Genomic DNA, 24,157 nt, shown 5'->3' on the forward strand with positions numbered 1-24,157 from the left:
TTCCTCTTAACTGACAGATCTGTTGCAGAATTAGACAATTTGATCATAAAAATGTGGAGAGAACAGAACATTCAAAGCAACCTATTAATAAAATTATTACTAAAATAATTGTGAGTAGGAAAACATCTCACATACTGTATATACTGTAGTATTATGAAATAGCACATAGAATGTGATATAAAATTATTTTAGATGGGTAGCTGCGTCAGCATGTGTAGGCTGCAAAGGAACAATAGGTTTATTCCATGCTGAAAAGAGAAGAAAGAACGCACCACATTTCGGCCTTGGAGCACACCTGAAGAAGGCTCCAAAGGCCAAAATGTTGTGTTTTCTTTCTCCTCTTTTCAGCATGGAATAAACCTATTACTTGTACATTTATTTTATTACAGTTTGTCTAGTAACAGATGTTATCTCAGGGTCCTCTAAACATGAAAACCCTCAGAGGTGATGGACAGCACTGTATCTCCCTTTAGGTTCTCTCACAAGTTATAGCCTGCTTAACCTGATCAAGCAGCTCTACTGTTGCATTTTGTTCCCTACTGCACCTTTGTGAATGTCCCCTTCTGTCATTTGCCCTGCTTATGGTTATATTTTATTAGAAACACCTCTGATGCTTTCTGCATTGTTTTGATCTGTGTGAAGAGAGAAATCACTGATAGAAGGATAGATTACATGTAAAATAAACCCTATTAGGCATGCTTATTCAAGGTGATCTAGGATATTATTTTCAGTTTAATCATTTTTTAAAATAATTATATAAAGATATAAAGCATCTTGAAGAAAAGTTTAAGTCGTGATTTGGACTGCTTGCAGTTGTGTGCTCATAAAAGGAGATTGGGAGGTTTAATTTGCTGTAACCATAAGAAACAGTAAATTGTGAGAGCACTTGACAACTTGAAAACAACCAAACATAATTTACAGTCTCACAAATAGATTCTAAATATACAATATAGAGTACAATTCATTGATATAACCAAAACATGCATAACAACCAACAATGTAGTAGAATATATATACCGTATGTGAAACAATCTGCTGTAAACTGTAAACACAAATGGCTGCTTGTTCACTCAAGGATTACAAAGAACACAGGTAATAACACAGAGTTAAAATATGCATCGACTATAATGTGGTATAGTCTAGCCATAGGCTCTTTCAGTTTCATTTATATTCTCAGACAGAAGTAAATATACAGTACATTTACTATCGTGAGCTAAACTTCAAAAGTGTGTGGAATAATTGTTAAATTCTCTACAATTATGAAGTAATACTCAACAATCTGTTGGCCAAAAGCATTTGATGAGTTTCAGCTTTGCACTGATAAAAAGCTGGCTCAGTTTCTGTAGCAGCTTCTCAGTGCTGGAAGGGTCTCGATGCAAAGGAGAGAGAGAAAACGTATGCCTTGCTTTGCCTAGCAGTTTGCTTTGGACTCAGGGAGGAGTGCTAAAGTAGAGTTCTGCTGACTTCAGTGAGTAAAAACATTCTGTCCCCAGCTTGTCTTCCTGAGGTTCACAGCACAGACAAAAGGGAAACTCAGATCGTTCCAGCTATAGCTACAGTATGTTCAGAATATTCTGGATGTCGACAAAAAGAAAGAGTTCAACTGTCTAATTTTGTTGATCAGGCAAAAATAATGGTGGGTTCGTGAACTTGAAAATTCTACTGCTTTAGGAAGAATATCTTGGGCAGAATTCTATATTTTACTGACTGGCTTTCTCGGCCTGGTGTTTTGGAGAATAGTTTAACTTCTGCTGTGGACTGCTTGCTGTTATGTGGTCATAAAACCAGTTTGCCAGTTTAGAGAGCCAGAGGTTAATCAGAGAAAAAAGGACATGTGTTCCGGTTTATATGGGTCAAAATCACAAGCTGGTTTTATTCTGGTACCAGCCCTACAGATCCCCAAATGGTGGATCTTCCTTTGCTTGATGGATAATGACCTTTGACTTGTGGTTTTGGGATGAAAGCAGCCTTGATAAAAAGCTTGATACAGCTTTTTGATGTCTTTTATCAGAGGGGCCTCATTATTCACATTCCTTGCATTTGGGAACAGGCACCAAGTTGCTTTGTTAAGCCCCACAAAGATTACTAGAAATGGTAAATAACACTTATTGATAATCTTAAATAACACTAAATTCTAAGTGAAATAATTGACTTTGTCCTTACAGTACTGAAGAGCGTCTTAAACCTGGTTAAGATATGTGACTTATGCATATCAACAATACACTACATCATGCAAGTACTGCGTATAATCTGTAATAACAAAAGCAAATTTAAAAGAGATAAAGAAAAAAACTCAAAAAACCACCTGATAAAAAAAAACACCCTGGACACATCACAGCTCTATTTATATTGAGCTCTGTCTGAGTTAATTTTATTCAATTTCTATTGCATTACTATGTATTATTATGTAACCTTATGTTGTAACTTTAATTTTGTAATTTTTACCCTTGGTGAGCTTGCAGAAAATACATTTCATTGCCAGTACCTACTGCTGCATGCTGTACTGTTATGCATTTGATAAATAAACTTTGATTGATTGGTACATTGAATTTACACATCTCTTCTATGCATTTGCACTCAGAACTGTGTAATATACAGTATTTAATACAGGAAGAGTGCTGTTTTTTTAGTGATCTTGTGCTTTTGATAAGGAAATACTGTATCTGACTGAGAATACAGCTTGTTTAGATATAATTTCTCTAAAATACTGAGAGGTTTTGATCATACTAGCTACAGAATTTGATAGGAATGTATTATTATGGATAATAATAATAATAATAATAATAATAATAATAATAATAATAATAATAATAAGTATTATTATTATTATTATTATTATTATTATTATTATTATTATTATTATTATTATTATTATTATTATAAAACCTTGACCTTCTGCTTCAAAAAACATGTGTTGCTTTCCTGGTAACATTGTAACTGACATTTTTTTTTTAATGAACCATGTACTTTTAGTAGGGTAACAAAATATATATATATCTATATAAAACATATATGTACCACACAAGCTTAATTTCTTAAATAATTATTTATCTATTTGCTATTTAAGAGAAACAAACAATTTCATCACAACATACCCACAAAAATGAAAGCAAACAAATGTGAAGTGTTTTTCCATATGTTGGCTTTAATTTGCAAGATAGACTAACAGCAATGTGGCTTACACTGGATTTCAAAGTAGCAGATTTGTAAACACAACAATTGAAAGCACTCTTTACATTAAGACAAAACTTTAAAGTCAAATATAAATATATACTAAAGAAATTAAGAAAAAACAGATTGTTTTAAAGTGATTTTGAAGGCATTTTACCCATCAAGTGCTTTTTGCTATTTTTGTCAGGTTTTAATAAAATAATGTAGCATTTTGGTGTAAAAATACAGAACACTAACCCATAACTGGAAGCTAAGATTGCAAATATTTCTACAGCCACTGTAAATTTACCTGGGGAACTGATATAAGCTGGAATAAAGGTGATCCAGACAGCACAAAATATGAGCATGCTGAATGTAATGAACTTGGCTTCATTGAAGTTATCAGGTAGATTCCGAGCCAGGAAAGCGAGCACAAAGCACATGGCAGAGAGGAATCCTATATACCCTAACACAGCATAAAATCCAACAGGTGATCCCACATCACACTCTAAAATAATGGTTTCTTTATAGTAAGTTGTGTTTTTGTGTGGAAAAGGAGGTGATATTGTCAACCAAAGAACACAAATCAATACCTGTACAAGTGTGAAAGCAAGAACACTTAATCGCTGTTGTTTGGGCCCAAACCATTTCATAATGTTATTGCCTGGCAGTGTAGCCCTAAAGGCCATTAACACCACTATTGTTTTCCCCAGAACACAAGAGATGCACAGGACAAATGTGATCCCAAATGCTGTGTGGCGCAACATACAGGACCAGTCAGAGGGCTGGCCAATGAAAGTAAGTGAACAGAGGAAACACAGAGTCAATGAAAAGAGCAGAAGGAAACTCAGTTCAGAGTTATTGGCTCGTACAATAGGAGTAGATCTGTACCTGAAAAATATATGAGATATGATTATGGTTAGACAGGCCCCAAATACAGAGAATGTAACTAAGACTTTCCCCATTGATTCCCCAAAAGACAAAAACTCAATGTTTTTTAAGACACACTGATTTCGATGCTCATTAGATTTGTATTCCAAAGGGCACTTAGCACACTCCACTGCATCTAGAAATATAAAAGAATAACATGAGATTATTTTAGCTGTGCTCATTTATAATGTGATTGTTTATGTACTGAAAACAAAAAAAAACTAAATGTAAGTTATCAAATAAAACAATGAAACATTAACATCTTTATGAAAATATTTAGAATAATATTTATGATTTTTATTTAAGTTTACAATGCAACTATAAAATTATAGGTTATTACAAGATGAATTAGAAGAATTGAAGAATTGTTCATGTGTTACCTGTGGTGCTGTTTGAAATAAAATGTCTTGTGTCTATAGTTTACCTGTAGTGTTGCTGAACTCTCCCTCTGCACAGGGGATGCAGACAAAGCAGCAGACTGGCTTCCCTTTCTCAATGGCCTTACGAGTCCCTGGAAGGCAGCTCTCACTGCAGACCGACTTTGGCACCTAATATAAAGATGAGTCTGTAGTTAACAGCAACGTTTGATAGAAAATTCTTTGTAATTATTTGGTATTTAGACGTAATATGAAAGTGAAAATCTTACTCGATCCTGATCACCTGCCCACAGTGCACTGTTACTGTTCATTATAAACTGTTGTCCTTCAGGTAAAGAGGCATCATATAGACCTACAGTTTTAAATGTTATGATTCCCTCTTTGTTCTGCTGCCAGTTTATTATAACATATCGTGCTACTGGATCCCCATTTTCATCAAAATAGACATTTTCTCCACTCCTTGTTGTGAAGTTTGCTCTCTTCAGGTAATGGAGAACCTACAGGAAAACAACATGTTAATATACTGTACTTTTAGAATAACTGGACCTTACAAGACAGTAATATTTATAATCCCCATGTGGAAAACATCCTTTTTTAGTACATGGTCAAACTGATCAAATAAACATGTTACTCTGAAAGAAAATACAAATATTAATTGTTCTAAACTATTCTCTTTCACTTTCTGGTTAATTTGACATATTTGAATATAAAATATATCAGATAAACATTTTAAATGTATTGTGAAAAAACAAATTTTCGCCCTGTGGAGGACTGTCTTCCCTTCCAAGCTGTATCTCAGCTTGTGCATGTTAATTGCTGGGATAGTCTCTGGGTCATCCATGACACTGTATTGGACAAAGCAATTACTGTATACAAGTTTTGGAGGAAAATAATATTTCATTAGCCTAATCAACAGGTCTGTTTTTCTCTATTTTATCACAGATAACATTTGGGGTGAATTAAAGAATTTTCCAATTTAGATTAAAAGCTTAGTTGGCTGTGAAATTTGGTCATCATACCAATTGACACATTCTTATTTTTAAACTTTTCTTACCTGCCAGGATTCTATCTTATTTTTATTTGCACATGTCCTATTTTCGAAAGGTCCTTGTCCATTTTGACAGGTCATTAGGTCGTGCAGTGAATGAGCTACAGCGTACACTGCTTTATACACATTGTTCAATATCCTTTGTTCTGACAAATCTGTGTATTCATTATTTATTCCTTCCAAAGACTCTGTCCTGGTGCATGGCTTAACATTTGCATCACTCTGGGAACTCAGGCTGCAGTTGAACATACTTTCCCAGAATTCATTTAAGCCAGTGTTTCCAGGTGTGTCTGATGGACGAGCATTTAGAATAAATTCCTTCAGTCCTGGAATTTTTGCATTTGGAATTGCAAATCCAATGGCTCCACCCAAGACTTTATAACCTGCACTAGATGCAAGATTTCTGGCTGTTATCCATGCCTCAGTGCCCACCCACTGCAAACCTGTGACATTCTGAATCAAAAGCTCTTTTGTTAAAATATCAAGGTCAAGATAAGATATAAAAGCAACAATTACTTTTGAAGTTGATTTTTTAATTACATTTACAACTTTAAGAAATTTATCTTGTGGATCATTTATTAAAATGGCCTCTGAATATTCTATGCAGATTCCTTCTTTCTGGGCAGCTTGTACAAAGGTAGCCATCCCATTGTTGCCATAATCATTGTCACTTCTAATGGCCCCAACCCAGGTCCATCCAAAGTGCTTCACAAGCTTTGCCAGGGCTCTGCTTTGATAATAATCGCTTGGAATTGTTCTGAAAAATGTGGGAAATTCCTTTCTGTTACTGAGACAGGCACAGGTAGCAAAGTGACTGATCTGCCAGAAAGAAAAGAAAATGGAAATTTAGGAATATTTACATGCATGTATTTATCCCGACACCTTGAAAAAAACACTCATACATGTACAGTACAAACACAAAAATAGAAATGTTATAATAGGAAACAGTGTTTTCTCACCACTGGTATGTTAAAAGGTCCAGCAGTTCTTGCAAGTCCTATTGTCTGTGAAGACCCCGAAAGTCCTATTATTGCAGGAATAGTAGGCGATCTTGTGCAGGAACTGTTTGAATGAGTGTCATTTCCTTCTCCATTCATTACTGCCAGTGTAGCTCTTATTACCAAAGTTAGTGCAGTGCAACCATTGTAAATTTTATAGCCCAGAGATACACCAGGAAGTATGTCAGAACTGTTATTGATTTCTTCAATAGCAAATATCATAGTTTGGGCATACTGGAATTCCTCTGGATTTAAACTGTAGGGAAAGTCCATTGCCTAATTTCACAATTATTATGACTAAATTTCATTTCCATATAAAATTAAACAATGTATGATTTTAATTGAAAATACAATACAGATATTTAATTAAGAAATCACTTACTGTATACATTGCAGTTGTCCTGGGTTCACCTTATAGTTTTGTTTGATAAAAAGAGGTTTATTATGAAATGAAATAACACCTCCTATGGTAATATCCCCTTCTTTTAAAAAGTAAGGCTGCTCTTGCGCTCCATAGGGCTGACAGACTGGCTTTTCAGCACTTGTTAAAAAAACAATCAATGCTACTTCTGTAAGGAGCAACATTGCACACCAATTTTCATCCTGTCAGAATTCAAACTGTGGCTGTTCAAGGTAACACAAGGTTATATACCGCAGTGTAAACCTCATGTGTGTATCATTAAATTAAGCACTAAAGCATAAATTCTCTCAGGTGACATTGGAGATCATCTCTTTATTAGGTATATGAAAAGCAAAAGTTTAATCATGGATCTGTGTTATTGCTCATAGGATATAATTTTCTGTTTTACTTATTCTGATATTGCTATTTGTGCTGCTTGAGTGATAGGTCAGAGAAAGAGACAACAGAACAGAGACATCAGTTTATCAGGCATCATTTCTTTGGTCTATAGAACTCATAACACCTGGTGTATTTCATTTTGTATCCCCAGTGTTGTTTCTCTGATCTGCCCAGTGTGGCTCTAGTCTTCCTAGAACAGATGAGACTAAGATGAGACTTGAAAAATCAGAAAGAAGAAGCACACGTTCCTGAATCAGCAGTAAGTCCTTTGTCAGCGGGTGAAGGAGATCACTTAGCAATAGATCAGTTTCAGATTCATACTGCTAGAACAGTGGTTGATAGTAATAATAAACTTTATTTTATATAGCGTCTTTAAAGGTGGCTTCTCAAAGCGCTTTACAGGATGACAACAACAATAAATAAGAAGAATACACAAGATAAAACACAATTACAATATATAGAGGAAACCGTGGATGGTGGTACTAAGAAAAGCAGAGGGGTGAAGAAAAGTAAAAGCTTTTCTGAAGAAGAGGGTTTTGAGTCTGGATTTGAAGGAGTTTAGAGAAGGTGACTCTCTGATATCCTTGGGGAGAGAGTTCCAGAGCATTACTGTAGTCAATTCGAGAGAACACAAATGTGTTCATAAGCTTTTCGGCTACAGTTAGTGATATTGTTTTGAGATGTATAATGCTGCCAATATGTGTTGAAGTCCAGATTATAACAAGAGTTACTATGCTCACGAATTGCCCAAAATTCAAAATTAATTCTAAAAGTACCATAGTTTCTATGAATTGTGTTAATGACTTCTATGCATTTTTTTGTGTGTTTCATTCTCCTGGCTCTGTGGCTGGAACTCTACAGAGTAGGGACATTTTTCAGGATAATGGGTAAATTGGCGAATACAGACACACCCAACGGCACCTTATACTGTATCTACAGTATGTGAATATTATCATGGCTAAAATGTGTAGCACTGAATGCTTTTACTGCATAGTTTACCCTGCCTACCAAACAAGCCTTACTAATTAATTATTAGTCATTCAGATACACAGTCACTTCTTTAACTTCCATGTGAGTCATTGAATACCGAAGCTGTACTCATGTGTTAAACAGTTCAGAAACAAAAAAATGCAAAAAAATATAAATATGAAATGTTAAATATCTCCATAAGCTACCTACTGTAAATGTAATGAATAAAACTAAAAGCTTGCTATAGGTCCATATTGTAGTATTTTCGGGTTCAGCGAGAACGGACACAGGGATTCAGACACTTGCTGACTGAAAAATGGGGGTTTTATTTTTCGGCACAACCAGCACAACCACTGCGCCCGCGTGCCAGCCGAGAGAGAGAGAGAGAGAGAGAGAGAGAGAGAGAGAATGAGCAAGCCCCAGAGAGAGCAACACACTGGGGTCTATGTGGGTAGCTACACAGGGATAGTGTGGCAATTGGGTACAAGTATAACATGGGTGCAAAATCAGGGAACTATTTACATGAATCTGGGCGATCTCACCAAACTGTACGACCATTTTGCAATGGGTCAGCTGCACTGGTCAGCGGCTTTCCTAGTCCCCACCCTGACCATTACTACTCCCGTCCTGCCCTATGACCCCAGCGTACCCTAGCTGGGCGCACTTCAGCCACAGCACCAGGTGAATGCGCTACACTGCCCCCTCCTGAGACGTCTGGCATCCCACCGGCGTTGAATAGCCTGCCTACGTCCAGCACACAATCCTGCAGCCTCCACGGCACCTGGCGAGTGTACCTGCTGTGTCGAGGTGGAGTCTGGCAGTCCACACTCTCAGCCCCCCTGGTCTGGTGAAATCTGGACCTGGCTAATTACCCCAGCTCGCCATGTACCCCAGCCGGACTTAAATTAAATGAAATTAAATCAATCCTGATAATAAATTACTTTAATGATCTACTTTGAAAATCAAATATTTTTTTTATTTTCTTAGAGGTAAAGTATAATTAGTTAATGGTACTAAAACATAATCCTGATTGATGAACAATACTTTTCCTGAACATTTTTTACATGAGATATTAAACAGAATTTTTTATAAGCCATTATCATTTTTTACAGAGGAAAATCAAATAAAAAGGAATTAAATACAGTATTTTGAAAATTCTATAAAAAATGTAGTACGATTCTACATCATCAATTTGCCAAAATGTGTGGTGATCATGGTAAAAAATAAAAAGTTTAATATATTGAGGATAAAGATAACATACCAGAGAATGATGTTTCATTTTCCCCTCCCTCGGTAGAAGTGTATTTTTATTCATTCAAAATGAAATTATAAATATTGTAGCTACAGAAACAAAAAGTTAAATTCTGGATAATGAAAAAAAAAATCCTCTGGTGGATAAGTAGGGTAACATAAAGGATTTGAAAGAATTCCTTTTCCATATTTTTAAAGTGACTTGGAGGGCACTTTACTCATCAAATGCTTTTTTGTATTTTTCTCAGGTTTTAAAAGAATAATATAACATTTTGGAATAAAAATACAGAAAAGCAACCCAAAACTTGAAGCTAAAATAGCAAATATTTCCACAGCCACTGTGAACTTACCGGGGGAGCTGATATAAGCTGGGATAAAGGTGATCCAGACAGCACAGAATATGAGCATGCTGAATGTAATGAATTTGGCTTCATTGAAGTTATCAGGCAGCTTCCGAGCCAGGAAAGCGAGTACAAAGCACATGGCAGAGAGGAATCCTATATACCCTAACACAGCACAAAATCCTGTTGCAGATCCTAAATCACACTCTAGAATGATTGTTTCCTTGTAGTATTTTGCATTTTTATGAGGAAAAGGAGGTGATATTGTCAACCAAAGAACACATATCAAGACCTGTATGAGTGTGAAAGCAAGAACACTAAACCTCTGCTGTGTGGGGCCAAACCATTTCATAATGTTATTGCCTGGCAGTGTAGCCCTAAAGGCCATTAACACCACGATTGTTTTCCCCAGAACACAAGAGATGCACAGGACAAATGTGATCCCAAATGCTGTGTGGCGCAACATACAGGACCAGTCAGAGGGCTGGCCAATGAAAGTAAGTGAACAGAGGAAACACAGTGTTAGTGAAAAGAGCAGAAGAAAACTCAGTTCAGAGTTATTGGCTCTTACAATTGGAGTAGATCTGTAAAGGAAGAAAATAACAGCTATTGTTACGGTTAGTGAAATTCCAAGCAAAGAAAAGGTAACTAAAAGTATCCCCATTAATTCTCCAAAGGACAAAAATTCAGTTGCTTTCAATACACACTGATTTTGCTGTTCATTTGATCTGTACTCTGAAGGGCACTTGGCACATCCCAGTGAGTCTGAAAAAAGAGTAAAACCAGGCAGTCCAGATGTATTCAGGAATTCCTTTCTTACTGTTATACAGTATCTTGTTACACTCTTAATGACTTAATTTTATTCACATTCTTATGTATCATGAAATACAAATGTTTTGTATTGCTAATAAACTCGATGAAGTCAGCATGCTTTTTTGAAATATGTGATGTGATATATTTTGCACATAATTTTACATTTGTATGATCATTTATTGTTTTAAGATTACTTTAAAGGGGACTACTGTGTTGTTGTTGGTTTTTTGCATGCCTTACATGCATCCAGAATTTTGACCTACTTTCTTTACATTATATTTTCTTTTTGGCTTGCCTTGTTGAAGTAAGTATAAATAATTTGACATTTTTCAAACCTTACCTGTAACATTACTGAACTCCCCCTCTGCACAGGGGATGCAGACAAAGCAGCAGACTGGCTTCCCTTTCTCAATGGCCTTACGAGTCCCTGGAAGGCAGCTCTCACTGCACACTGATCTTGGAACCTTAAAAAACAATTTTGCTTAATGATTTCCATATTGCAAACACTCAGGCGTGCTCAGTATTGCTTACTTTTAGGCTTTATGTGTGCTGCATAATATCTTTATTACAAGCCATTGTAACAACATTCATCATCCTTTCAGCCTTTTGTTCAGAAAGACGTACAGTATTATAACAGATACACAAATGTTAATATAATTTTTCAAAGTGCATACTATAGTATTTTATAGTATAGTATGTTCTAGGTTTAGACCAATGGTTATTGTAAGGGTTGGTATTGGGGCTGGATATAGAGTTATGGGTTGTTGTAGGGCCAGCACTCACATTGTTATAACAAACGTACAGAATGTGCCATTTCTGTATTATTTGAAAAATTACTCATAATGGGTCATAAATGTTGTTTTACCATTTTCTATACTGCTAAGAAGGTATCATGAAAGTATTACTTCATTCATTTTAACTACAGGTACATAAATTAAAATTCAAAGAAAGTGCTATCAGTACTATTTCATGTGTAAATGAAGATTTATGTAAATACCGTTTTTTGTTCTCCTGCCCACACAGGGCTGATATCATTCATTTGAAACTGCTGTCCTTCTGGAAAAGAAGCATCATAAAGACCAATAACTTCAAACTTCGTGGTTCCTTCCTTGTTCCTCTGCCAGTTAACTATTGCATATCGTGCAACTGGATCCCCATTTTCATCAAAATAGACACTTTCTCCACTCTTGGTTGTGAAGTTGACTCTAGTCAAATAATGCAGCACCTAGAGAAAACATATGCTGTTAACTGGACTCAAGAGTAGGACAAACCACAAGTACTCCAGTTCTGGCAATCAAAAATTCCCAAATTCTTCAGACAGAAATTTCCTAGGTTTCATCATTTTAATACCTCTTCGCCATCCACAGCACCTACGTCAGTGCGTCAATGCAAGCAACCAGTTTATCTAATTGCCTTGTCTGTATTGTAAGACAGTTGAATCTCAATACAGACACTTGGTATCTCAAACCAAGTGAATTCAAAAGCATATTAAATACTCTTTTTCACACTTGAACTATTGAGGTTGGTCTGTGTCTTTGGTCAGAAATATTTGTGAATGACACCTCTCTTCCCTCTTATTGCCATGATTAGGAAATGGGAACAGGGATGTCAATTCTGCATTCAATTCAGAAAATCTCTTCAATGGCAAGACTTGATTAAGCACTTCAAACTAGAACACAGACGTACAGTAAGAAATATGTATTTGAAATTCTTAATTTTTTAGTACACAAAAATAATGCACCTGCTTACAGAAAATACTATGTTTTTGTTTCCCACATTTTTCTTTATATTGTAAATAGACATACAGAGTGTAACTGAAAATTACGGTCACAACTCCATATTAAGATATAGTGATATTGTTAAATAAGTTTGTATTCAAACCATATCTGAGGATGTAAATATCTTTCAACAATAACAAGTTTATAATACAAATTTTAGAATAAACAACATGACACCTTACCTGCCAGGGTTTGATATTCTTTTCATTTGAACATGTTTTGTTGTCAAAAGGCCCTTCTCCATCTTTGCATGTCATTAGATCGTGCAGTGAATGAGCTACAGCATACACTGCTTTATACACATTGTTGGATATCCTCAGTTCTGACACATCAGTGTATTGGTTATTTATGTCTTTCAAGGTTTCTCTTCCTGTGCACGGCTTAAGAACTGTATCTTTTTCATGGGATAGAGTACAATTGAAAGTACTCCCCCAAAGCTCATTTAAGCCAGTGTTTCCAGGTATGTTTGATGGACGTGTATTTTGAAGAAATTCCTTCAGTCCTGGTATTTGTGCATTTGGAATTGCAAAACCAATGGACCCACCCAGGACTTTATAGCCTTCTGTGGATGCAAGTTTGCTGTCAGTAATCCATGCCTCACTGCCCACCCACTGTAAGCCTGTGACATTCTGAATCAATAACTCTTTTACCAAGAGGTCAAAGTCTATGTATGATGTAAAAGCAACAATAACTTTGGAAGATGATTGTTTGATAACATCAACAATTTGAAGGAACTTCTCTCTAGGATCAGTTCTGACAATAGCTTCTGAATATTCAATGCATATCCCCACTTGCTGAGCTTCTTTTGCAAAGGAAGCCATCCCATTATTGCCATAATCATTATTAGTTCTAATGGCTCCAACCCAGGTCCATCCAAAGTGCTTCACAAGCTGCGCCAGGGCTCTGCTTTGGTAATAATCACTGGGAATTGTCCTGAAGAAGCTGGGAAACTCCCTTCTGTTACTGAGACATTCACAGGTAGCAAAGTGACTGATCTACAGCAAAGAAAACACATTACATGCATGAACATAAAGAAGAAAATCCAAAACATAGAAAAGGAAAGGATTTCCAAATTAATGTTTTATATTGTCATTAGACAGGGTTATTATATTTGTAAAAAAAGAAATGTGGAATAATGTAATGTAGAGTAAAGAAAGCTTTTTTTAAGTTATGAAGATTCTCAAAAAACATATTTCTTCAAAATCAAACAGGTACAAAGACTATAAATAAAGAGAGAAGTAATCTGTGTCCTAAAATGGACAATGACTTACACAAAAATCAACTCAGTAGTAAAACTGTACATAAACATACAGGAATGTATATTAAATTACAAAATTGTTTTTCAAAACGACTGCTTACAAAGTGCATAATATAGTGCTATAGCAAGTAGAAATCAACCACTGAGCATAGAAAAGAATTACTGCGCAGGTTTCAAATATTCACTGCAACAGATACAACATTATCATCAAGAAGCTCTTTGCCCGACGCACAGGAAACTGTACAATACCACCTCATTGTCACATTTATTTTAAATGATATTCCTGTATCAAAAAAGTACTTGTGGTTTTGTTATTCAGATGAGAAACATCGCAAGGAACTTTGTTTTGTCACAACCACCGGTCCTCGGAGTAGTCCTCACAAACGACCTAATCGGCTTCAACGCATACCTATTAACTACAATCACCACCGCACATGTGGACTATCACCCACGGCGGTTCCTCATGAACGCCGTACTTAAACACTCTGTACGCACTGCTCTAGGGAAATTAGTTTCACGTCTTGTGCTTCTTCCTCATGTTTTCAACTGCCTTCTCTGATCGTCTCTTTTGGATTTAGACCTCTCTGCCTGTTCGTTGACCACAACTTTGCTTAACAGATTGGACTCCCTTGGATTCTGACCCCCAATTCTCATTCCTGGACCTGGACCCTGGCTTACAATTTGGCTTGTGCCTATTGTCTCAATCCTCTCTCGAACACTCTCTCCTCTCCGCATAGGATCCTAACATATTTTGTCTTGGCTGCCCTAACGGTTTAGTTGTGCGTATTATCCAATCTGTAATTCGATGTGCTTACTTACAGTATTTACATTCTATTCAATCCTTATTTGTTAAAATGAATAAAAGTTTTCTCACCACTGGTATCCGAAATGGTCCAACAGTTGCTGCAATTCCGATTGTTATAGTGGAGCTAGACTGTCCTATAATAGCGTGGACAGTCAATGGTTTGGTGCAGGACTGGTCTGTGACAAACCCTTTTTCATGCACATTCATCAATTCCAGTGATACTTTTATAGACAGAGGTATGGAGCGACAGGAATCATAAATCTTATATCCCAGTGAAACATTAGGAAGAATATCTGATCTGTTGTTAATTTCTTCAATGGCAAATATCATGGTCTGAGCATCCTGTAATACTACAGGATTTAAACTGTGAAGGAAGAAACTGATAGTGTTAGTATTAGCATTTTGAAAAAAATATACAAATGCTTGATTAGAATATAGGTACATATTTGTGAAAAGCATTAAAAGCATAATAGTGTCATAATTTTTTAGATAATAATCCACAATTTACCTTTCGCATATGATGTGTCCTGGGTTGACTTTAAATGTTGGATTCACAACAACAGGGTTTTTATGGATTGAAAAAATTCCTCCTATTGTGATGTCTCCATCCTTTGAAAACTGTGACACTTCTTGTATTCCATATGGCTGACAAACAGGCTTTTCAGCTCTTGAGAAAAGAGCAACTAAAACTATTTCTGCAAGCAGAAACATAGCAGATCTTTTTTTTCCCCTGAATGGATCAGAGCTCCTTTAAAAAGGCTTATATGGAACATCACAAATATCATGCTTGAATTAAGATCATGTGAGGTTCAGACTTAAAAACATCAAGTCTCAAAGGTGAATTCAGTTTTAAATCTGTCTGGGGAAATTTAACACACAGTAAATCACAGAGGTCTGCACCAGTAGGCTTCCCTCTCTATTATTGCTCTATAACATAATACCATACTTTTATTTGATTTATTTGTATTCAAATGACACTGCACTTAATTTTTTGTGTGTTTAAATCAAGAATAAGGGATATTGTTTTTCCTTCCAAGTTTTCTGCCATTAATTATTCACTAAGGACCTATGAAGTTAATAATGCATTTTCATCATACATGCAAAGAGTGTTTATACAGTAGTACTGTGTCACAAATGACTTTGTTTACATCTTACATTTTTTTGAAAGCACAAAGCATGTAATACAAGAAAGCACCTTGTTTTAAAAATTGTATATTTCAGTTGTTAAAATCTGCAACAACAAAGATGGAGAATTTATAGAAATATCTGGCTTTAACACACCTCAATAGTATACAGATTTAACAGTAAGTTGAGGACAAAATGTTAAAGGATTGCTGCATCTGAAGTGGCTTTTGAGTAAAGAGGTGATGTCATGGCAAATGGTTGAATACATTTTACTAGATGCCTTTATTTATACCCTAGTAACAGACTGCAAAAGTGTGATAATTAACAATTATCTGCCAGATTCCTATAGGACAGTAGATAGATTGTGAGAAAACAGAAACTGAGACACCATAATTATTGGTTGTGTATTTAAATAAAGATATTCATGTGCACCTGTATGTATAGATCTGTTAGTCTAAAACTCAAAGTGTACATTCTAGAGACCAGGAGAAGCATATTTAACTAAGCTCCTTTATCACATCCTGCCTCTCTTTCCTAGTGTTAATCCCGCATCAGCAGGGTCCGCTTGTCAGCACACCAGTCTCCATTTGGTGGTTTGAACCAAATCTTTGAGCTGATGTTGCCATTAACGGCGACCGAGAAATACTCCAACCGGCGCGTCGCTCCGCCTGCCGTCGGAGTTGGGGGGGGGGGGAGGTGAACACAGTAATGTAGCCAATTCATAGTGGGGGATTATTAGGAGGCATGGGAAATCTGGCCAGGACGCAGGGGTTACACCCCTACTCTTTTCGAGAAACACCCTGGGATTTTTCATGACCACAGAGAGTCAGGACCTTGGTTTTACTTCTCATCGGAAAGACGGTGCTCATTTTACAGTATAGTGTCACCGTCACTATACTGGGGCATTAAGACCCATCTGGACCGCAGGGTGCTTTCTCATACTCCTGTCATTTGATCTAATCTCACACTATTATCCATGCCTATTACGTTTTTAGCAAATCCCCACCTTGAGATGACATACAAGGAAGAGAAAGATGACTTTGCCTCACTCTGCGCCAGATGGAAATGTATTTGGATTAATTAGACACTAATTACCAAACAAGTGACATGGACCACCGAAAGCAAAATGGCCTCCTCTTGTTTCCATTTGTCCTTATGTTTTTATTAACTCCAATTGGAATTGACAGATCTTACTGGTAGGTGGCTCTCCAGCTGATTTAATAGAGCACTCAGAACTAATCTTCAAGTTCCTCTGCTACATAGACTGAGAGGCCTTTTCATGGGAGTCCTGAAAATCTCAACTGGTGGGGGTTGATGATCATCACCTCAGGGCTCCTGTGGGTTATTCTCAGTGAGTTATTCTCACCAAATAGAAAGTGTTTTCTGAGGTCAGGGCTGGACTTCACCCAAAAGGACTGGGTAATAATAATTGTTCTGAATGAATTTAAAGAGGCCATGAAGGTGTGTATTAGATTCTCTGACCAGCACAATGAAGTGAAAAAATAAAGAGGAATGTTGTGATTCAAAACATACGGAGCCCGGGAGGGGCCATCAGTAGGGAAAAAAATTATAGCGAGGAAACGATTTCCAATTCGTATGCACGAAATAGTTATTGAGAGAACGATTTACAATTTGTGCTCACGAAACAACTAAAACGTACACTCATTTTCTTTCATTCGTGCACATGAAATAAGTAAATCGCTCCCTTGTTTAAATTTGTGCGCACGAAATGTCCAACTCTTTCCTCTGTTTTCTTTGTGTCATGGTAGTTGCACGCACATACTGTAGAAAGTTTCTAAAATGCCAGCATTGTCTCCAGCTCCTAACAACAACACTATCAAACGCTAGTTAACACATCACTGCGTCTTTATTTTAGTACAATAAAGCGTAATTCTCTGACACTGCTGTAGATTAGGATATTGGATAAAGATGAACTGATTAAGTTTTATTTTGGTTTGGCGATGAGTTATTAGGGTATTGTAGCTACTGTACTCTTCAGCTACTAGTTAGGACTGCACCTCTCTTTCACTGCTAGTGCCACACCTGTCCTAGCGAAGGAGTTGGAAAATGTTATTTCGTGCTCATGAATTAAAGGAAACAAGGGAATGATTTAGTTGTTTCGTGCACACGAATTGTAAAGTGGTTCCCTCAATATAACTTTTTTTTCCTACCCATGGCCCATACCCGGGCTCTGTAAAAACATAAGCTAATAAAAAATATAAAAAGTCTGAAAAAGTTTCTCTTTGTTTTACTCTTAGTCTAGTCTAGTTTAGTCTTGAATGTGCAATTTTACCATCTTTTTATCCACATATAAGTAGTGTAATAAATTGGAAAATAATAAAGTGAAATTCCTATATTTGGGAAGATTTCTTTTTAACATGTCAAGTGACTATTTGACTAAATTCTGTTGAAAAAGCAAATGAGATTTTATTTTTTTCTTTATAAATATGTTAGCATTCAAAATGGTTTTACACAATACTGAGCACTTTTTTAACAATTTTCCTAATATTTATTATGTAGCTTTATTTACATTAAAAAGTCAAATTATTTTATGAATAAAAACTGAGTGAGTATATTATTATCCTAGTTTTATATAGAAAATACAAATTAAAGCATCTGTTTGAATCCCTGAAGTAATTCAGAAAAATTAAAAAAACAGACAATTCCATTTCAGTGAAAAACATGTTTGATAGTTGTTTTACAATGGTATTCAAAAGGAAATGGTTGTCTCAAAATGTGAAAAAGGAAAAATTGAGCAGAAATGAGGAGAAATTGCCATAATTGAAATTTTTTAAAGTTATGATCAATTGCAATAGTTATACCTCATTGTCATACTTTATCGAGCTGTAAAATATACAGACCTAAAAGATAGGAAATGGTGATATGTAAAGGAAAAGAAATGTGGAGTATCTGCTAGAAATCAAATAGTTGTGAAAATGGTTTCATTGGTCCTAGAGTGACTTGGAAGTGTCATGGAATTTTATCAAAGAAGAGCCAGGAGAAGTGTTCTCATTCACTCAGTAAGGCATTTATTCATATTGCAATATGGGAAAAAGCAATCACTGGTCTGTGCAGAGAAGTGAAGGCTGATTCCAAAGCAAGAAGGGAGAGCCCTTGTTTTATATCTTTTTTTAGCTGATGCAACACTTCAAGGACAGGCAAAGCAGTAATTTTCCATTCCTTATAGGTTTCTGCTTTAAGCAAAGAAAAGAGTAGTTATACAAATAGTTTCTCATACTCCCTTTTTCAAGAAGCAGAGATAAACATTCTTAAAACATCCCGTGCCCTTGACGAGCTGGGTGCTATCACACTTTGTTCTAAGAATCCAGCTGCTTATGCAACAAAGCTCTGCCCGTAAACAACATTTTTAGGATAAAACACTTTTCTTCAGTAACTTTTCATTACAGAAGACATTTTGGACATTAAATGCTTTTTAGTATTTTTCTCAGGCTTTAATAGAATAATATAACATTTTGGTATAAAAATACAAAATAGTAAGCCAAAGCTTGAAGCCAAAATTGCAAATATTTCTACAGCCACTGTGAACTTCCCAGGGGAGCTGATATAAGCTGGGATAAAGGTGATCCAGACAGCACAGAATATGAGCATGCTGAATGTAATGAATTTGGCTTCATTGAAGTTATCAGGCAGCTTCCGAGCCAGGAAAGCCAGCACAAAGCACAAGGCAGAGAGGAATCCTATATATCCTAAAACAGCAGAGAATGCACCTGCAGATCCCAGGTCACACTCCAGAATGATTCTCTCTGCATAGTATTTCATGTTCTTGTTAGGAAAAGGAGGAGACATTATCAACCAAAGAACACAAATCAAGACCTGTACAATTGTGAATGCAAGAACACTTAACCTTTGCTGTGTGGGGCCAAACCATTTCATAATGTTATTGCCTGGCAGTGTAGCCCTAAAGGCCATTAACACCACTATTGTTTTCCCCAGAACACAAGAGATGCACAGGACAAATGTGATCCCAAATGCTGTGTGGCGCAACATACAGGACCAGTCAGAGGGCTGGCCAATGAAAGTAAGTGAACAGAGGAAACACAGAGTCAATGAAAAGAGCAGAAGGAAACTCAGTTCAGAGTTATTGGCTCTTACTATTGGAGTAAATCTGTATTGGAAAAAAATCACAGCTATTGCTATAGTCAGAAAAGTTCCAAGTAATGAAAATGTAACTAGAAGTATTCCCATTAGTTCTCCAAATGACAAAAATTCAGTTGTTTTAAGGAGACACTGATCCCGTTGTTCATTTGGTCTGTATTCTGATGGACACAAGGTACATCCCAGGGAGTCTGAAAAGAGAAGAAAAAGAAATTACCTTTGTTTTTTTTTAAATGTAATATTCTGTATTTCAGGTTTTTCCCAAATTATCTTTTTTTTTTACTTATGGTGGTGTATAAAATAAAGATTTGAGAAGGCTTTTGAAAACAGTATAAATTAAATGTGTTTTTTCAAAATGTATACTTTATAGTGTATTATGATTTCTTTAGCAAGAAAGTTGTCTTAACTTGAATCAAACAAGTAATTTAATTAAAACAACATTTTCTAATAGTTACAATAAATGCATTTGACACTTTTTTTCATTTAATATTAACAGGCTCTGGCTGCAGAGGGCGTGACAATATGTGATCTTTAAAATATATTTCAAATAGGTTTATATACACATTTTAGTAGTGTGCAAAAATAACTAGGAATAAAAATAATATGTACTGAAGAGAATTTACAGAGCAATAAATGCTATTGGTTGCAGATGTAATTTTCCAATGTTATTAATGTTCCTCAGGTTATAAGGTATTCTGACTATTAAAACACAATTCCATCTTCTTGAAAATATGCCTACACTTTGTATTTGTCGGCAGTTTTATTTTAGATGTAAGTACAGTTGATTTCAGAAGGGCCAACTGAGCAAATTATTGTGAAATATACAGTAAAAGAAAAGTGTTCCCTGCACTATGTCATTAACATAGAACTACAATATTTAAAGTGTCCAATCACCTCTGGAAAACAATTAAAATTCTAATTCCATTTTTATGCTAGTAAAAATAAATACATAATGTATTTATCTATACTTATACCTTACCTGTAGTGTTGCTGAACTCCCCCTCTGCACAGGGGATGCAGACAAAGCAGCAGACTGGCTTCCCTTTCTCAATGGCCTTACGAGTCCCTGGAAGGCAGCTCTCACTACAGACTGACTTCGGCACCTGCAAAACAGTGAAAACTGAGTTGGAGAGAATAGCAGTTGACTGAAAAGTAAGTTTGAAATAGATTTTCTGTGGCTGTATTTTCAGGAGAAGTGCTGTTGAATTTGGTCTGAATACTCAGGAAAATACCTTACCTTACTGTGACCACCTGCCCACACAATACTGACGTTTTTCATTACAAACTGTTTTCCCTCTGGTAAAGAGGCATCGTACAGTCCAATAGTTTTAAAGGTTATGATTCCTTCCTTCTTCATCTGCCAGTTTATCAGTGAGTATCGTGCCACTGGATCCCCATTTTCATCGAAAAAGACATTCTCTCCTTTCTGGGTTGTGAAGTTAACACTCTTCAGGTAACGTAGCACCTGTAGCAAAATAAACCTTTAGCTTAATTTTCTTAACTTTTGCTTGCTTTACTTTACTCATACTATAACCCTTAGGAAAAAGGAATATACTGTATAAAATCTGCGTGTGTACTATTTACTAAAATTCTCATCAACATCTGTACTTTTGAAATATGGTTAGAAACAAAGGAAAAGGTTTAAACATAGACTTTATTGTTTATTGCAACAGACAAAGTAAAGTGTTTTTCCATGTTGAAAAGAGAAGAAAAGAAACACAACGTTTGCACCTGAAGAAGGCTAAATAGCCGAAACATGTTTCTTTTCTTCTCTTTTAAGGATGGAATAAACCTTTACTTGGTCCTCTGCAGCCTACACATGCCTGTGCCTAATTGAACTACTTCATTGTTAGTTGCTTCTTAGTCAGCATTTACATTTAATAAAAAAATCAATTTATTACTCAGAATTTACAATAATAATTTGAAATATTTATATACATATACAATAAGATTTGTTCTTACCTGCCAGGGTTCTAAATTATTTTTGTTTGCACATGTTTTGTTATTGAAGGATAGGTTTTCATTTTTACATGTAAAAAGATTATGTAGTGAATGAGCTATAGCATACACTGCTTTGTACACATTGCTTGATGTCCTCAGTTCTGACACATCTGTGTACTGATTAAATATTTCTTCTAGATCCTCTGTTCCTGTGCATGGCTTAACATTTGCATTGCTGTTGATAATTAGGCTGCATTTAAACATATTTTCCCAAAACTCATTTAAGCCAGTGTTTCCAGGAGTGTCTGATGGACGAGCATGTAGAATAAATTCTTTCAAACCTGGTATTTCTGCATTTGGAACTGCAAAACCAATGGCTCCACCCAGGACTTTATAGCTTTCTGCTGATGCAAGGTTGCTGTCCATTATCCATGCCTCACTGCCCACCCACTGGAAACCCGTGACATTCTGAATAAAAAACTCTTTTACTAATATTTCCAGTTCTACATAAGATATAAAAGCAACAATTACTTTTGCAGTTGACTTTTTGACAGTATCTACAACTTTAAGGAATTTCTCTCTTGGATCAGTTCTGTAAATGGCCTCTGAATATTCAATACAGATCCCCTCCTGCTGAGCAGCTTGTAGAAAGGTAGCCATCCCATTGTTGCCATAATCATTGTTAGTTCTAATGGCCCCAATCCAGGTCCATCCAAAGTGCTTCACAAGCTTTGCCAGAGCTGTACTTTGATAGTAATCACTTGGGATTGTCCTAAAAAAGTTGGGGAACATCTTTCTGTTACTCAGACAGGCACAGGTTGCAAAGTTACTTATCTGCAGGAAATGAAAAGAAGGTAAAATACTGATGAAGAAGAAGTATGCACACTCTTATTTAAACTAACTGAAGAAAGTACTGTTTCCTCACCACTGGCATGTTAAAGGGTCCAACAGTTGTTGCAAGTCCTATTGTCGGTGAAGATTCAGATAGTCCTATTATTGCATGAACAGAGGAAGGCTTGGTGCAGGAGCTGTTTACATTAATTTCCTCTTGCTGCTCATTCATTAATGCCAATGCAGCTTTAATAGCCAAAGCTATAGATCCACAACCGTTATAAATCTTATAGCCCAGAGAAACATTGGGAAGAATATCAGAATTGTTATTTATTTCTTCAATAGCAAATATTACTGTTTGAGCATACTGCAGTTCCTCAGGGTTTAAACTGTAGAGAGAAATAATTCCCCATTCCATATGTTGTTTTATTGTTTCTGCTGATGCACAACAATGTATAGATAATATCCCATCATCATATTGAAATTTTAAATGTGATTTATCTTTTTCATATAATCATATATTTTTGTATAACTTTTGTATAATAATATTAATAAAAATGCTTACCTAATGCACTTTAGCTGTCCAGGGTTGTCCTTAAAAGTTGGATTTACAGCAACAGTTTTTTTATGAAAAGAAAAAATTGCCCCTATATTGATGTCTCCTTCTTTTGAAAACTGGGGCAGGTTTTGTGTTCCATAAGGTTGACAAATAGGCTTCACAGCCCATGTGAAGAAAAACATCATTGCTAATTTCACAAGCAGCAACATTGCAGACTTATTGCTATTCTTTTTTTCTGTACATATTTTCTTTACTGGTGCTTATATACTTGCTCAAATCCCATTTGCTTAAATGAAGCCAGGCAATAATTCTCAGAGGTGAGTTCAGAGTAGAGTCTGAAAATTATTGCCTGGCTTCATTTAAGCAGAAATTAAGGAGCTGTGTAATTGCTCATTTGGACTCACATGGATGTTTTTTTATTGATCCTTAACAGTCTAATATATTTTAGATTTTTTTCTGATTGTTCACTTCAAAGCAAAGACAAAATATTATAATACACTTAGGAGGTGCATCTGACTTGAGTCTACCTTTGTTTTAACAGAGTTCCAACAGTATATACTGTCCTCTCAGGTATAATATTCAGATATTCAAATATTTTTTCCTTTTCTATTTTTTCCTTCAATATTCTCTGTTTTTCTTTCTCAACTAGCTACAATAAAACATTATTTGATATGTGTTCATTATATGTTGACACGGTGACTGATTATATATTCTGTATTTATAAATAAATAATTCATAACTTATTTTCCAGTTCTAGATGTTGAAAATGATTATAACCTTAATACTAGTTATGTGAAGAATACAAAGGTGACTTCTAATTAGAATTGTTGTGAATAATGACAAATGACAATATATTGCATATTAGAGATACATATAAGAAATGGAAGTTATTAACTGTTGTCTGGAAGGGATATTGACAGACAAGTCAGTCTCACCCAGCTGTTTAAAGTTATAATAATTAATTACTTTCTGTGAGATCTTACTACTCATGGGGGTTGCAAGCAGTAGAATGTTCTCATAGAAGAAACCCATGCACCGGGACAATGGGAAAAAAGCAAGAAGCTCACA

General features: G+C 35.7%; 3 protein-coding genes across 3 annotated transcripts; all 3 read right to left on the reverse strand.

Moving 5' to 3' along the window:
* Nucleotides 1–3,302: 3,302 nt before the first annotated feature.
* Nucleotides 3,303–6,776, reverse strand: LOC102691830 (extracellular calcium-sensing receptor-like). The gene is made up of 5 exons (XM_069197701.1): nt 6,465–6,776; nt 5,512–6,324; nt 4,727–4,936; nt 4,505–4,628; nt 3,303–4,216 (listed from the first exon to the last, which is right to left on the reverse strand). Exons 1-5 carry the CDS (start codon nt 6,774–6,776, stop codon nt 3,303–3,305), a joined length of 2,373 nt encoding a protein of 790 aa, XP_069053802.1.
* Nucleotides 6,777–9,671: 2,895 nt separating this feature from the next.
* Nucleotides 9,672–15,228, reverse strand: LOC102692029 (extracellular calcium-sensing receptor-like). Its single transcript, XM_069197569.1, has 6 exons — nt 15,026–15,228; nt 14,587–14,881; nt 12,637–13,449; nt 11,674–11,901; nt 11,017–11,140; nt 9,672–10,628 (listed from the first exon to the last, which is right to left on the reverse strand). Exons 1-6 carry the CDS (start codon nt 15,226–15,228, stop codon nt 9,715–9,717), a joined length of 2,577 nt encoding a protein of 858 aa, XP_069053670.1. The 3' UTR covers nt 9,672–9,714.
* A 3,801-nt stretch (nt 15,229–19,029) lies between these two features.
* On the reverse strand, nt 19,030–23,271 carry LOC107079071 (extracellular calcium-sensing receptor-like). Its single transcript, XM_069197702.1, has 6 exons — nt 23,096–23,271; nt 22,625–22,919; nt 21,721–22,533; nt 20,996–21,223; nt 20,738–20,861; nt 19,030–19,949 (listed from the first exon to the last, which is right to left on the reverse strand). Exons 1-6 carry the CDS (start codon nt 23,269–23,271, stop codon nt 19,030–19,032), a joined length of 2,556 nt encoding a protein of 851 aa, XP_069053803.1.
* Between the last annotated feature and the right edge of the window lie 886 nt (nt 23,272–24,157).

Source organism: Lepisosteus oculatus, chromosome 13 (genome assembly GCF_040954835.1).
Source record: "Lepisosteus oculatus isolate fLepOcu1 chromosome 13, fLepOcu1.hap2, whole genome shotgun sequence".
Classification (NCBI taxonomy): domain Eukaryota; kingdom Metazoa; phylum Chordata; class Actinopteri; order Semionotiformes; family Lepisosteidae; genus Lepisosteus; species Lepisosteus oculatus.

What these genes read in the sequence shown, in the direction of transcription:
- LOC102691830 (XM_069197701.1), bottom strand. Translation starts at nt 6,776, where the DNA reads ATGGACTTTCCCTACAGTTTAAATCCAGAGGAATTCCAGTATGCCCAA. An exon ending in GGGCAGGTGATCAGGATCGA is followed by an intron (nt 4,629 to 4,726) that starts GTAAGATTTTCA and finishes TCTTTATATTAG; the next exon opens with GTGCCAAAGTCGGTCTGCAG. An exon ending in AGAGTTCAGCAACACTACAG is followed by an intron (nt 4,217 to 4,504) that starts GTAAACTATAGA and finishes TTATATTTCTAG; the next exon opens with ATGCAGTGGAGTGTGCTAAG.
- LOC102692029 (XM_069197569.1), bottom strand. Translation starts at nt 15,228, where the DNA reads ATGTTTCTGCTTGCAGAAATAGTTTTAGTTGCTCTTTTCTCAAGAGCT. An exon ending in GACCATTTCGGATACCAGTG is followed by an intron (nt 13,450 to 14,586) that starts GTGAGAAAACTT and finishes TCTTTGCTGTAG; the next exon opens with ATCAGTCACTTTGCTACCTG. An exon ending in AGAATATCAAACCCTGGCAG is followed by an intron (nt 11,902 to 12,636) that starts GTAAGGTGTCAT and finishes TGTTTTCTCTAG; the next exon opens with GTGCTGCATTATTTGACTAG.
- LOC107079071 (XM_069197702.1), bottom strand. Translation starts at nt 23,271, where the DNA reads ATGTTTTTCTTCACATGGGCTGTGAAGCCTATTTGTCAACCTTATGGA. An exon ending in GGACAGCTAAAGTGCATTAG is followed by an intron (nt 22,920 to 23,095) that starts GTAAGCATTTTT and finishes TTCTCTCTACAG; the next exon opens with TTTAAACCCTGAGGAACTGC. An exon ending in GACCCTTTAACATGCCAGTG is followed by an intron (nt 22,534 to 22,624) that starts GTGAGGAAACAG and finishes CATTTCCTGCAG; the next exon opens with ATAAGTAACTTTGCAACCTG.